This window comes from Dama dama, chromosome 2, assembly GCF_033118175.1.
Source record: "Dama dama isolate Ldn47 chromosome 2, ASM3311817v1, whole genome shotgun sequence".
Classification (NCBI taxonomy): Eukaryota; Metazoa; Chordata; class Mammalia; order Artiodactyla; family Cervidae; genus Dama; species Dama dama.
Window position 1 is genome coordinate 1,022,309 of NC_083682.1, and position 12,857 is coordinate 1,035,165.

A 12,857-nucleotide genomic window follows, 5' to 3' on the forward strand; every position below is an offset into this window, starting at 1 on the left:
AGACTCCCTCTGGGTCCCACACCTCTTGTACGTAGAAAGGCTTCAGCCTCCTAGGCCTTCCCTGAGTTCTGAAGAGCAAATTTAATCAGAGAAGTGAGAAAATGCAGAAACAAAGGCAAGGAGTCAAGCAAGACAAAATAATGAGAGTCAAAGTCAAGGTTCCTCCTTGATGGCTACGGGAAATACTCTGAGCCATATCCTCGAGTTGATTTGCACGTGGAAGAAGTTAACTGCAAGCTGACTACCAGCATGGAGACCCCAGACTGGCTGGAACTGGATGGTTGATGGTTGAGATTCCCGACACTTCACCAGCAACCCATCAGAGAATTGTGCACGCCCTGTGAACCCCCCCCCCCTCCGCCTCCCCACACTGCCTATAAAATCCCTCCCCTGAAAGCTGTGGGGGAGTTTGTGCCTTTTGAGCATGAGCTGAGCTGCCCGTTCTCCTTGGTTGACTTTGTGATGAATCGCACTTTTCTTCATCAGAATCCAGGGTCAGAAGATTGGCTTTGCTGCACATTGGGTGAGTGGATCCAGGTTTGGCTTGGTGACAAACACGGCATGACTCTGTATGCATTTAGGTCTTTTTAGATCTCTCAGCGATATTTTATAGTTTTTTTGGGTACATGTCTCACACACATTCTGTTAAATTTACCTCTAAATAATTCATGGTGTTTTATTCTGTTTATAAATTATATTGTTCTTACAATTTCAACTTCTAATTGTCCACTTTTAGGACACAGAGATAGGATTTTTATATTTTGGCTTTTTATCCTGTGACTTTGCCAAACTCACTTGTTAGTTCTAGGAGTATCATGTAGTTTAATCTACAGGTAAAAATGTCATCTGTGGATCAAGATTGTTTCAATTTTCCCTTTCCAGTTACATAAAAATATTTTCCTTGCCTTATTACATTGGCAATGTCCTCTAGTAAAGCGGTGATCCGTGTGTGCTAAGTCTCTTCAGTCGCTTCTGACTCTTTGTGATCCTATGGATTGTAGCCCACCAGGCTTCTCTGTGCATGGGATTCTCCAGGCAAGGATAGTGGAGTGCGTTTTCGTGCCCTCCTCCCAGCCACGTTCCTGACTGAGGGATGGAACCCACATCTCTTAGATCCCTTGCATCGGCAGGCGGGCTCTTTACCACTAGCGCCACCTGGTGGCAGTGGATGTTTTTGCCTCATTCCCACTCAGTCTTTCACCACCAAGAGTGATGTCACTGGGTTTTTCTAGATCCCCTTTATCAGTTGAAGTGAGAGTCACTCAGTCGTATCCGACTCTTTGTGACCCCCATGGACTATACAGTCCACGGAATTCTCCAGGCCAGAATATTGGAGTGGGTATTTTTCCCTTCTCCAGGGGATCTTCCCAACCAGTGGATCAAACCGGGGTCTCCCACATTGCAGGCAGATTCTTTACCAACTGAGCTATCAGGGACGCCCTTGTCAGTTGAAGGAGCTCCTTTTAGTCCTAGTTTACTGATGTGTGTGTGTGTTTAAACCATAAATGGGCATTGACTTTTGCCAAATGCCTTACTTTTTTGGCATTTATTGAAATGATTTTGTGGTTTTCTGTTTCAGACCACTCACATTGTGAACTACATCCATCAATTCTGAAATGTTATGGTAACTTACATTCTTGGAATTAGCCCTGCTTGGTCATATGTGTTGTCCTTTTGTAAAAAAAAAAAAATTTAATTTTGGCGGTGCTGGGTCTTCGTTGCTGCATATGGGCTTTCTCTAGCTGTGGTACGCGGGCTTTTCACTGCGATGGCTTCTCTTGTGCGGAGCACAGGCTCCAGAGCGCTCAGGTTTTAGTCGTTGCATCACATGGGCTCAGTAGTCACAGCTCCTGGTCTCGAGAGCGCAGGCTCAGAAGTTGTGGCACAGGGATTTAGTTGCTCCGAGGCATGTGGGATCTTCCAGGATCAGGGATCAAGCCTATGTCTCCTGCATTGGCAGGTGGATTCTTTACCACTGAGCCACCAGGCAAGCCCTTGTATTCTTCTTTCAATATTCCGTTAAGTACTTTTGTCTGGCCTTATGAGGTGTACTGGACTTAAATTTCCTTTTCATGCCGTGTCCTCTCTGGACTCGGTACCAGGGTTAAGATGGTCTCACAAAAGAGTTCTCTCCTCTGTGTTCTGAAAGCACTCTGCAGTGACCGTGTTATTTCTCCTTTAAAGGTTTGCTGAGATCCTCCAGTGAGGCCTCTCCCCTGGACTTTCTTTGCATCAAGGCCAATGCTGGGCCAGGCAGACGGAAGCCCGGCCACAAGGGGCCAGGCACAAAGATGGTTCTGTGCTGTGTTGAGTTTGAGAGTTTGTGCAACCGATACCAGGAGAGGTGCAGGAGGGAGGCTGCCCTGCGGCCCTGGAGTGAGGGTGGAGCTGGCAAGGGTGCTTCAGAAATGTGCTAGAAGTGGACATGGAGAACACGGAGAGGCAAGCAGCGGGGTCCCCCAGGGAGCCCTGAGAAATGATGACAGGTGTGGGCTGCACGGACACAGAAGACTGAGAAGTGGCCAGAGAGGGAAGACCCCAGGGGCACAGGGTGCAGTGTGGGTGGGGACTGGGAATCTTGAAAGCCAGGCGCTTTAGCCCAAGAGTATCCAGATAAGAATGGTTAGCTGGCCAGTGCTGCTGAGGGCACGAGAAGGATGTGTCTGGTGAGTCCTGCAGGCTGGGGAAAGCAGGGGACCGCAGCAGGCACGGCTCCAGCAGAGGAAGACAGGGAGGCCACAGGGCATGTCCCTTTCCTGGCAGGGGCCCCTCCTCCAGATGCCTGGGCATGCCGCCCTCCTCTGTCTGCCGATGGCCCTAGCCCGAATCTTGCCCACCCTGACCAGATGACTCCTATTGTGCCTTCAGCTCCTGGAGTCTCCCGTCCAAAGTCCCAAACTCTCCGTATATCCAGTTAAACCTGTGCCCACCCCCCAAGCCTGGAGCTGTCCTGTTTTGTGGGGTGAGGCCCTGCACATCTTTGGGGAACCCAGCACCTGCCACCTGAAGACTCAGTCTGCAACTTTTTAAGAAACAAGCAGGAAGCAAGGGGGGACCTGCAAGGGCGGAGGGCTGGGGTTTGGAGGGCTTTCTCCCTTTCCTGAGTGGAGAGAGGGGAGAAAACGCAAGCCAGCCCTCCCAGGGCGGGTGCTGGGACGATCTGCGGTTCCCTGAGCTGACACAGCCCTCTGACACAGCCAGCTGACACAGGCTGGGCCGGAGCAGGGCATTACCCTGACTGGAGCACGGGCTGGGGCTGAGGCCCTGGAGCCCGCAGAAAACCTGCCGGAGAAACGTGGCCACCCAGGACCTGGTGGCAGATCGGAGCCACAGCAGGGCACGCAGCCGCTCAGAGGGTGCGGGGTCCGCACCTGCACGGCTGGCACTCCCTGCTCCCGGCCCTCACCTCTCTTGCCCCCCCTCCACAGCCCCCCACTACCCCCGTCTCTGCGGCCCTGGCTCAGGCAGCACGTGTGTTTTCCGCAAGAAACACCGGGCCCCCAGGTCAGGCTTCCCTCCGCAGGGTGGGCCAGCGCAAAGGCCTGCCGTGTGGCCTTGGATGAGTTCTTGACTCCGCTGTGCTGGTCACCGTCGTGTGCCCGAGAAAACGGAGCGGAGGAGCGCGGTGTCCCGGGCACTGACTCCGGGCGCGCAAGGTCACGGCTGGGCCACGCGCCACGCGGCGCCGCAGCCCCAGCGAGGCGGGTGCGGAAGGGCTAGTAACGCCTTTCCACCCTGGTGGTCGCGCCCAGCAGGGACGACGCCGGGAGCCGGGGTCGCAGACCATCCACCCCAAGGCCTGCCGCCTGCCTGGTCCTGGGATGCGCTTCAAAGGCGGGCCGTCAGGCAACCGAAGCTCGCCCCCTGGGCGGGGCCGGAGGGTTGGGCGGGGTGGGCGGTGGGCAGGGAGCCCGAGACGCGCAGGCCCCGCCCCCGCCCCGGCCTCGCCCCGGCCCCGCCCGGACGCCGCCCCGGCCTCGCCTCCCGGAGACCAGCTCCCGGGAGCGCCGGCCTCGGCCTGGCGGACGGGGCGGGGGCGGGGCCGGCAGAGGAGGCCGCTGATTGGTCGGCGCTGCTGATTGGCCGACGCAGGAGCCACTCGCGGCCGCCGCTGCGTCGGGCTGCGCTCGTGCGGGCTCGGCTCGGCTCGGCTCGGCTCGGCTGCGCGGCCGCGGACGGACGGACGGGCGTGCGCGGGGGGCGCGGGGCGCGGGCCTCGGCGGCGGCGGCGGCGGCGGCGACGGCGGCGGCAGGCTTGTGCCCCCGCCCGCCCGGTCTTCTCGCAGAGGCGGAGGTAGCGCGCGCCGGCCGTAGCTGAGCGGGCGCAGGCGCGGGGGGCGGCGGCGCGGGGGAGGCGCGGGGTCTCGGAGCGAGCGCGGCCCGCCGGGCGCCGCCGACCCGGCCCAGCCGACGGACGGACGGACTCGCGCGGACGCGGCCCCTCCCTGCCGCCGCCCGCCCGCGCCCGCCCGGGGCGCCCACCTTGCCGGCGCCGGGCCCGGGAGCGATGACATCGACGGGGAAGGACGGCGGCGGGGCGCAGCACGCGCAGTATGTGGGGCCCTACCGGCTGGAGAAGACGCTGGGCAAGGGGCAGACAGGTGCGTGCGCGCCGGCCGGTGCCGGGAGGCCGGCCCGCGGCGGGGCCGGAGGGCCGGGGGCGCCGATGGGCGCCGGGGGAGCCAGGGGACCGTGAGGGCCGGGGCGCGCAGGCCCGCCGCCCGGGCGCTCCGCGCGGGGGCCGGGGAAGGAGGCCGCCCCGAGCTGGGCGCCGCAGGCCGGGCCCGCGGCTCCGGCCCGGAGCCGCGAACAATAGGAGGCCAGGCGCCCAGGCCCGCCGCGGAGTCCCGCAGGCCGCGCGGTTGCGGTCGGCCGGGCGCGGCCCAAGGACACGCGGCGCGAGCGGCGGGGCCCGAGCCGGGCCAGCGCCCCTCGGCCCGGCTGCAGGTGCGCGGGCCCGGCCGCATTGTGAGCCCGAGCGGCCCGGCCCATTGTGCCGCGGGAGGAGGGGGCCGGGCGGGAGCCCATCTGCCGTCTGCCGCGGCCGCGCTAATCGGCGTGCTGCCCGAGCAGCTGCGTCCCGGGCCGCGCGCCCCCGGCCGCGACCCCAACTCCGGCGGCCGGCGCGCGGGGAGGTCGCCGCGCGCGTCCTGCGGGGACCGGCCGCTCCGGCCAGGCCGGGTCCTCCCTCACGGTGGGAGTGGGAGAGCGCCCGGGCGACTCACGGGGCTGGACAGCGCCTCTCTCTCCTCCCCGCCTCGGCTCGGAACGTCTGCGACACTGCGCTCCCCCGGGGGAGGGCGAGGGAGGCTGCTGACGGGCCCGAGCGCAGAGCCCGGCCCAGGGATCCCACACAGGCAGCGGAGCAGACCCCCGGCGAAGGGGAGGAGGGGGCTCACCGGCTGCTCCTGGCCGGCGGTCTTTCTGGCGGTTGGGTTAGACCCGGCCGGCGGCCAGTTCCCCATCTGCTTTGTGAGAGGCTGCGCTCAGCCATTTTCCTCTTACTCCTGGATGGGCCTCTCTCGCGGCCCAGAGGTCCGATCGGCATTGCCTCCTTCCCCTGTCTCCCTGGGAAGTTCCTTGGACGTCCAGGAGGGAGCCGCTCCAGCCAGGGACGCTGCCGGCCCTCCCCAAGGCCCCCAGGGCGGCCCAGAGGCGGAGCCTGGAGGTGGGAGGAAAGTGGGCCAAGCTCGGGGCTGGGTGGGGGTGGGGTGGGGGCTGTGATGTAACTGAGGTGGAGAGAGGGTGCCTGGGCGGGGGAGGTGGGTGCTCTCCCTCTCCTCCTGGGTGGATAGCTCTTGCCAGCTGCCGAGGCACCTGGGGCCCGGGCTCTACTGCAGGCATTGGAAGTGGGGGCGGCGGGGCCGGGTTCAAGGAGGAGGTGGCAGACAGCCCGTGTTCAGCTGAGTTCAAATACGCATGTTTCCTGGGAGAAACAACCGTCGTTTGTGAAATCCTCAATGGGGGAAGGGCGTGGGGCAGCAGAATGCAGGAGGCAGTGAAATAATCTAATTATCGTACCAATAAAATGTTATTATAAGGAAACATCGGCCTGTAAGCGATGACAGCAGTGAATTACACGGCAGCGTTGTCTCCGTGGGTAGGGCTGGTCTCCGTACTCTTCATTGAGTTATTCTGTCGTGCGGTTAATTACAGGAGGTTTCCACTGTAATTAACAGTAATGAACACAAAAGGATGTGTGTGGTGTGTGAACAACAGGCCCCATGATGTTTAGAAGCAGCTCCTCCGGCCCCTGTCTCAGAGTGGGATCCGCTCTCTGGGTGAGGCCCCTCTGGGGGTCTGTCTGTCCTCTGCTCCTCTTGGCCTGAGTGCTCAGAGCTGCCCCTTGAGACCCTGATGGTTGGAGTACCAGCTTCCTGTTGGCCCGTCTCTCTGTCCCTTCTGTAGCAGGGTCACCTAGAGTTTGGTGGACACGGAGCTTCATGGCCTGCATCCACTAGGCCTGCTCACTTGGCCTGCAGGCTGCTCTTTGCCAGCAAATGCCCAGAAAGCTGTGACTTCCCAGGCCTATCCATTCACTCCTGAGATAACTGCCTGACCTTATCTGGGGGCCAGGCTTCTTGCCCGGAGCTCTCAGGGAACAGTGCGCTGTGAGGGAGCAGCTCCCCCTGAGCCGTGCAGCCCCTCCAGGCCTGGGGTGTGGGGGGGTCCAGCCCAGCCCCCCTCATCTCATGGACACCTCCGACCTCCCCATGCATGGCCCGCCCTCTGTCAAGGTTCTGTAAAGGGGAGCTGAGGGTAGACGTCAGGGTGGTGGGCCGCATGCAGTGGCTGATCCGGCCACTTTGACCCCATGTCCCGGGGGCGGGGTTCCTGTTGGGAGGTGGGCCCGCCGCTCTCCCTCGAGACACTGCTTTTGGGGAATCAGGTATGGGGTGGGGGATGCCACAGGCGTGGGAGGCAGGTGTGGACAGAGCCACCTCCTCTGTCTGGCTCGACGTCCCTCTGGTGGCTGGCAGGGTCCAGTTTGCACTTCTGTTGCGCCTCTGTAGCCACAAGTGGTTCTGTTTTGCTCCCTTGGCGCTGGGCTCCGGGAGGGGGTCCGTCGCTCCTGCAGCGTTGGGCCTCCCCGTTGGGGCTGGTGAGGTGGTCAGGACGTCATCTCTGCACAGCTGTCCTTAGTGGCCTGGCACTACCTCTGTAGGCAGCCTGGTGAGGGCCCTCACCCCGGCTGCACTGTGGTTCCTGGTCGGTCGGGGGACAGGGCCATCCAGGCCCGCTGGGCCGGTGTCGTTGAGCAGGGTGGAGTCCACTTGCTTGTCCAGGAGAGGCTTCTTCAACTGGGGGGGAGTGGCGGGGAGGCACCCCCAGTGGGTCCAGCAGGGACCGAGGAGGCCAGGAGGGGCTGTGCCATCTTCACTCCCCCAGGGCGCAGCAGACCCGGCGCGGGGGGCTCAGTGCTGTCGGCCAGGAGGACCCTGGGGAGGACAGCAGGGAGGTGGGGCACCGGGGTCCACGGGAGGAGGTGGAGTCCACCCTTGGAAACCCCTTGTCCAGCGGGGAGGAGATGGGGGCTGAGACAGGGCTCTCGGGCGAGGGGTCCGTCCAGCTAAAGAGGGAAGAGGGAATCGGGGGGCCGCCCTGCTGCCTGTGGGCAGGCTCACAAGGTGATGGGCGTGCTGGTGGGGAGAGCCCCTCCAGGCTCTCAAGGGACCCCTGGGAGAATTAACGTGGGTGCTGGTGGCAGGCAGGCTGGAGGGCACTCCTGGGATGGGATGGGGCAGGTGAACGAGGGAGACTCAGGTGAGCTGGGAAGAAAGACAGGTGTGAGCTGGAGGGAAACAGGTGAGCTGGGAAGAGGCAGGTGTGAGCAGGAGAGACAGGTGAGCTGGAGGGAGGGTTTGCAGAGCCTGGGGTGACCCGTGGCTCAGAGCAGGACAGGGGGCAGAGGGGCAGGCAGAGGTGGAGACGGGAGGGGTGATGTGCAGGGCTGTGTCCGCTTCAGGAGCCTGAACAGAGGGAGGCGGCTGTGCGGCCAGCCAGTGGCTACAGCCCGTCGGCCCTGGGGATGGTCAGGGAGGGGCCGGCCCAGGAACCAGCCTGGGGCACCATGGGGGGCTAAGGCCCGGAGGAGTGAGCGTCCCGCTTGGGTGGGCAGAGCAGGCTGGGTAGGGTGGGCCTCCACTGGCCGCACGTGGACCAGCTGTCCTGTCCAATGGTCAGCGCGGTCCGCAGGCCACGTCGCCCTTTGCTGTGGGTCCGGAACCTCCCACCCTGTGTCCCAGGCCAGACCCAGTCCGTCTAACCCACTCTGTAAGCTGGGAGTGGGCTCAGAATCTGAACTTGGTCCAGGACAGTGGCTCCCAGGGGCCGTGGGAAAGCCCACGATGCTCACGGCACCCTGGTTAGACGTTGGCACCCTGTCCTGGAGGAGCTGTGGGCAGAGCTGGGGGGCAGTGGGGAGCCCACACCTATGCCCCTGCCTCCTGGGGGGGTTGGAAAGGCTTGGCGCCCCGTCAGTGATGCTGGGACAGACACCGCTCGGCCGTCCTCCCGAGGCACAGACCCTCCTCCAGGAAGCCCCTTGCCTAGGCTTGGAGCCAGCCCTGGGGGGCTGTGCTTGTCCACACAGGGCAGCTCTGCACAGGATCCCCGGGGTGATGGGGGGGTCTCACCTCAGAGGGGGGGCCTTTTCCCGAAGGGATGGGAGGGTCCTGTGTGGACCGAGCCCTAGGACCCCGGTCCCAGAGTGTCCCCGGCCCACCGTGGTCCCCTGTGGCTCTGAACACCTGTGGGTTTTCGTGCACCCGCCCCGCCCCCTTGCCTCGTCACTGGCTGTGGTGCCAGGTTCTGCAGAGATGCGGCGGGGGGCAGAGGCCTGACCTGCTCTGGCGGAGCTGGGTGCTGCCTGGTGCCACTCCGGCCAGGGCTCATCTGCACTGTGGGGTTTGCGGGGAGCATGGGGACCAGCGGCCCCCAGCACAGTGCGGGGGCCCGCTTCTGCCCACATGTGCCAGCATCATCTCTGGAGCTGTCTGTCCAAGAGTGGCTTGTGGACAAGGCCAGGCCTGGCTCTTCTGGAAGCAGCCGGGCCAACACTGGCCATGGCTCTGAGGCAGATCCTCACTCGGGGCTCTGGGGGGATCCCCGCTGGACAGGCAGCCATCTGACTGTGCTCCAGGCAGAGGAGCGGAGGGTCTCAGACTCAGCCCCGGACGGCTGGACGGTGGCCAGGGCCTCCCCGAGCCTCGCTGGTGACTGGCAGGCTGGGCTGTACGTGTTGGGGGCACATGTGCACTGGGCCCCCGGGGCTGGCTCCCCCGCCCTGGCCTGTCCCAGCCAACCTCGACCACTGTGGGTGGGGTGGCGAGGGCTCGGCCAGGAGACGCCAGGTCCCAGCTGTCCACTACACCTTCTCTGGCTGCTGCTTCCCCTGGTTTTCACTGCAGGCACCTGTCTGTGGGGAGGTCTCTGGGCCTGCAGGTGTCGGGGAGAAGAGTCTGGCGTCATGAGAGGCCGGGCAGCAGCCCCGGCCGCATCTTCTCTGCCTGCTCGTGTGCCCCGCTCGCTGCCGGCGCCTTCTGTGTGCCCGGAGCGGACAGGTCCTCCAGGGTCAGAGCCCGTGCATGGACAGCTTACGTGGGCCGTGCTGTGGTGCCCGTGGGCCCAGGGAGGGTTTATGGCTGCCGGGCACCAGGAGTATCCGGGGGACCTGGTGGCCACCTCGTGCTCCGGTTTGGAGAGCACCTTCTAGGCCAGTGGGCACCAGAGGGTCAGGCAGTGCCCACAGAGGCGGCTGCTCTCCGGCTGCCTGCTCACAGCATCCCTTCCTGCCGGCTCCACCTGCACCTTCTGGCTGCTCGGAGCGGGGCCCCTCGGGGCCTGCGACCGCATGGGTCACGGGGCCTGCCTGTGACCCCTGGGGTGCTGCTATGGGCCTGGCCTCCCCCGCCATGCAGCCAGGCCCCCAGGCCCTCGTGGATGCCTTGTTCCTCTTGGGGCGATTCTGTGTCCACCGTCCGGAGGCTCAGCCAGGGCCAACCCCTGGCTTTGGCACTCGAGAGGCTTTGAGCCCCAGCGCCCCCCACAGCCTCTGTGAGGCCCCGATGGCCAGTTGCAGCACCGGACTCACCTGCGGTGCTCAGCATATAGCGGGCCAGCATCTGCCAGGGTTCACTGAGGGTCTCGGGGGAGGGGAAGGGCCTCCTGCACGTGTGGGTGGTCCCTGGTGTTGCCTTGGACTCTGCGAGAAGTCCTCGGACACAGAGTGGGCTGGCACCTCCGGGCAGGTCCTGCAGGGGATCCCTCCCCAGTGCCAGGCTTGGCCAGCACCCCCGTCCCCCGCAGGCCGGCCAAGGCAGCCAGGCCGGCCTGCACTGGGTGGTAGGCCCGGGGTGGGCCTCTGTGAGCCCAGCGCCCAGGTCCTGGCTGGGGTCATTGGAGCTGCCCACGGCCTGCCTGAGGCACCGCCCCAGGCAGAGCTGCCGGCCACCAAGCAGGGCTGCGGGGCCAGCTGCCTCGGACTCGGGACAAGGCGGAGGCTGGGCTGGAGCTGAGGCCGCGGGGACAAAGCGGGGATTGTCCGGGCTGGGCCCTGGGAGGCGGCTCCGGCCTTGTTCTGCAGCCTCTGAGGGGCCAGTGTTCCGGAGCCAGGCAGCTGGGAGCCCCGCGCAGGCCCAGGAAACGTCCTCCTCTTGCGGGTTTTCTTCCTGTCCCTCAGGGCCCCGGGAGGCCGCTGCGCCTCAGTTTCTCCCCTGTGCCCTGGGGTGGGTCAGGGTCCCGAGATCAGTGCGTGTCCAGCACCAACGTGGGGTCCTGGGACACCCCTGGCTGGGCTGCTGGCCTGCACGGTCCCCAGGGGCCGGCCCGTCCTTGTCCACGCAGGGCCGCGGCCCCGCCCCCGGCCGGACCCTGAGGACAGGGCACTCAGGCCTCTGCTGCCCCCGGGGCTCAGCCAGGCCCGAGGCCGGCCCTCCTCACCCCGGGGCAGAGCTGGGAGGCCCGCCTGACCTGCATGACGTGGCTGGCACTGAGGACACGTCAGGATGTGGGCGGTTCTTGGGGGCGGCGGGAGGCTGCTCGCCCAGGAATGTGGCCTCTCTGGGGGCAGGCTTGGCCACGGTGCCCCTGGGTGACACCAGAGCTGCTGGCAGCCGCCGGCTCAGTGGAGGAGCTGGAAGGTGGAGGCTGAGGCGGCGGAGCCTACTTGGAGGGGTGGGGGGTGGCCACCGGGAACCAGTGGGGCCCTCCCGATGGTCCCTCCCGATGGCCGGCTTTGGTCTGAACCGCAGGCCACGAGGCCAGAGCAGCCGCAGCCCCAAGGCTGCTGCTTCCTGCTCCTAGTTCCCCCTGAGCCGGACCCAGCAGTGCGTTGGGCCCGTAGGTCCAGCTTCCTCGGGCGTTGACTCTGGCGCCAGCTGGAGGCCGGGGCACAGGTGGGCAGGGCCGTGGGAGCCCAGGTCTGCAGAGGCCGTGAGGAGACCTGCCCACGGAGGGGCGCAGGCTCTGCAGCCCCCAGCAGACTCCCCCCGACCCGCCATCCGGGCGGGCCTGCGAAGGAGCTGGGCAGCCTCGTGGGCCTGTTTCCTCCCTGCGGGGAGCGGGGCAGGTGCTGGGTGGGCAGTGCGGGGACCTGGGGATGCCCAAGGCCCCTGGAGAGGGCTGCATGTGGAGCTCCCCAGCCCCCGCCCTTCGGGGTGGGGGCCTTGGTGTGTTTGAGGAGCTGAGAGTTACACAGCCGTTCGGGAGTCCCTCGGCCAGCCCTGTGGAGCCGGAAAGGAGCTGGACAGGGCGCCCCGTCCCAGGCCCATGGTGGCACCCCTGGGAGCCAGCCAGAAGGCACAGAGTGTCTGGGGTCTCTTGTCCGGGGTCTCTGTGGTCAGCCTGGGTGCAGAGCCCGTGGGGCAGGACCCCCAGCCCAGGCTGTGCCGTGGGAAAGTCACGCGTCTCCAGGCCTCCGTTTCCTGTCCTGGCCCTGGGGTGGGGGGTGGGGTGGTATGCCCTGAGGGGACGCGCCTGCTTGGGACTAGGGAGGGGGCTGGCAGCGGCGGTCACCCCTGGGCCGAATGCGTGGCCTCGGCTGCGGGCCGGGGGGAGGCAGCGTCAGGATGGGACAGATGGGCGTTGTGTCTGCTTCTCCCCTCGGCAGCCATATTTCTGGGCAGCGCTGGTTTTGGGGGCAGTGAGTGGGCAGAGTGGTTGGGGATTGTGGCAGAGCAGCCAGCTGTGCCGGGCTGAGGGCCCCCCGGGGGGACGCAGCCTGGGCTGGGGGGGCTGTCTTGTCCCTTTCCGTGGCACACGGCGCTCTGGGCGCGGCCTGCCTCCCCTCCCCCCGTGCCCTCACTCCCGCTGACCTCTCGTGCCCAGCCTCCCGCCACCTGGCCGGCAGACGCCTTTGTTCCAGGGGCCCGCCCAGGAGGGCCAACATTCCTGGGCTCCCATGAGAACCCACCGCATACGGGCACTTCCAGAGACAGCAGTAGAGAAAAGAGCCCCCCGGGCCCCGAGAGCCCACCCAGCCTCGGCAAGTCACAGGGTCAGTTTGCCTCAGCCCGCTCCCCAAACATTGTTGAACTGTGAGTTTCAGGGCTGGGTCTGAAAGATACTCTTTTAAAAAGTACCAGATGCTTAGCATCCTGAGAAGTCAAGGCTGATTTCCAAAGCTGGCAGAAGCCCCGTCAGACGCTGGTTTGGTGGGTGGGGACTGCTTCCTGGAGGCCGAGCCCCTCTGGCCCCCGGTGCGGCCCCTGGAGGTCGTGCGGGCCTCGCCTCAGCATGTGTGACTCGGGTTTCGGGGGTGCTGACGCTGGCCGGCTGGACCCAGGAAGCCTTGCGTGGTTGTGGCCTGGCCGCCCTCATTCCCGCCCCAGCCCTGCTGTGATGGCCGTTGGTGCCGG

General features: G+C 65.0%; 1 protein-coding gene across 3 annotated transcripts in view; it reads left to right on the forward strand.

Moving 5' to 3' along the window:
* The first annotated feature begins 4,507 nt into the window (after positions 1-4,507).
* BRSK2 (BR serine/threonine kinase 2) overlaps positions 4,508-12,857 on the forward strand; it is a 47,683-nt gene continuing 39,333 nt past the window's right edge. For all 3 annotated transcript variants that reach the window (XM_061156301.1, XM_061156305.1, XM_061156310.1), the window contains exon 1: positions 4,508-4,601. In XM_061156301.1, the coding sequence (XP_061012284.1) occupies positions 4,508-4,601 (94 nt within the window). The remainder of the gene's footprint in view (positions 4,602-12,857) is intronic.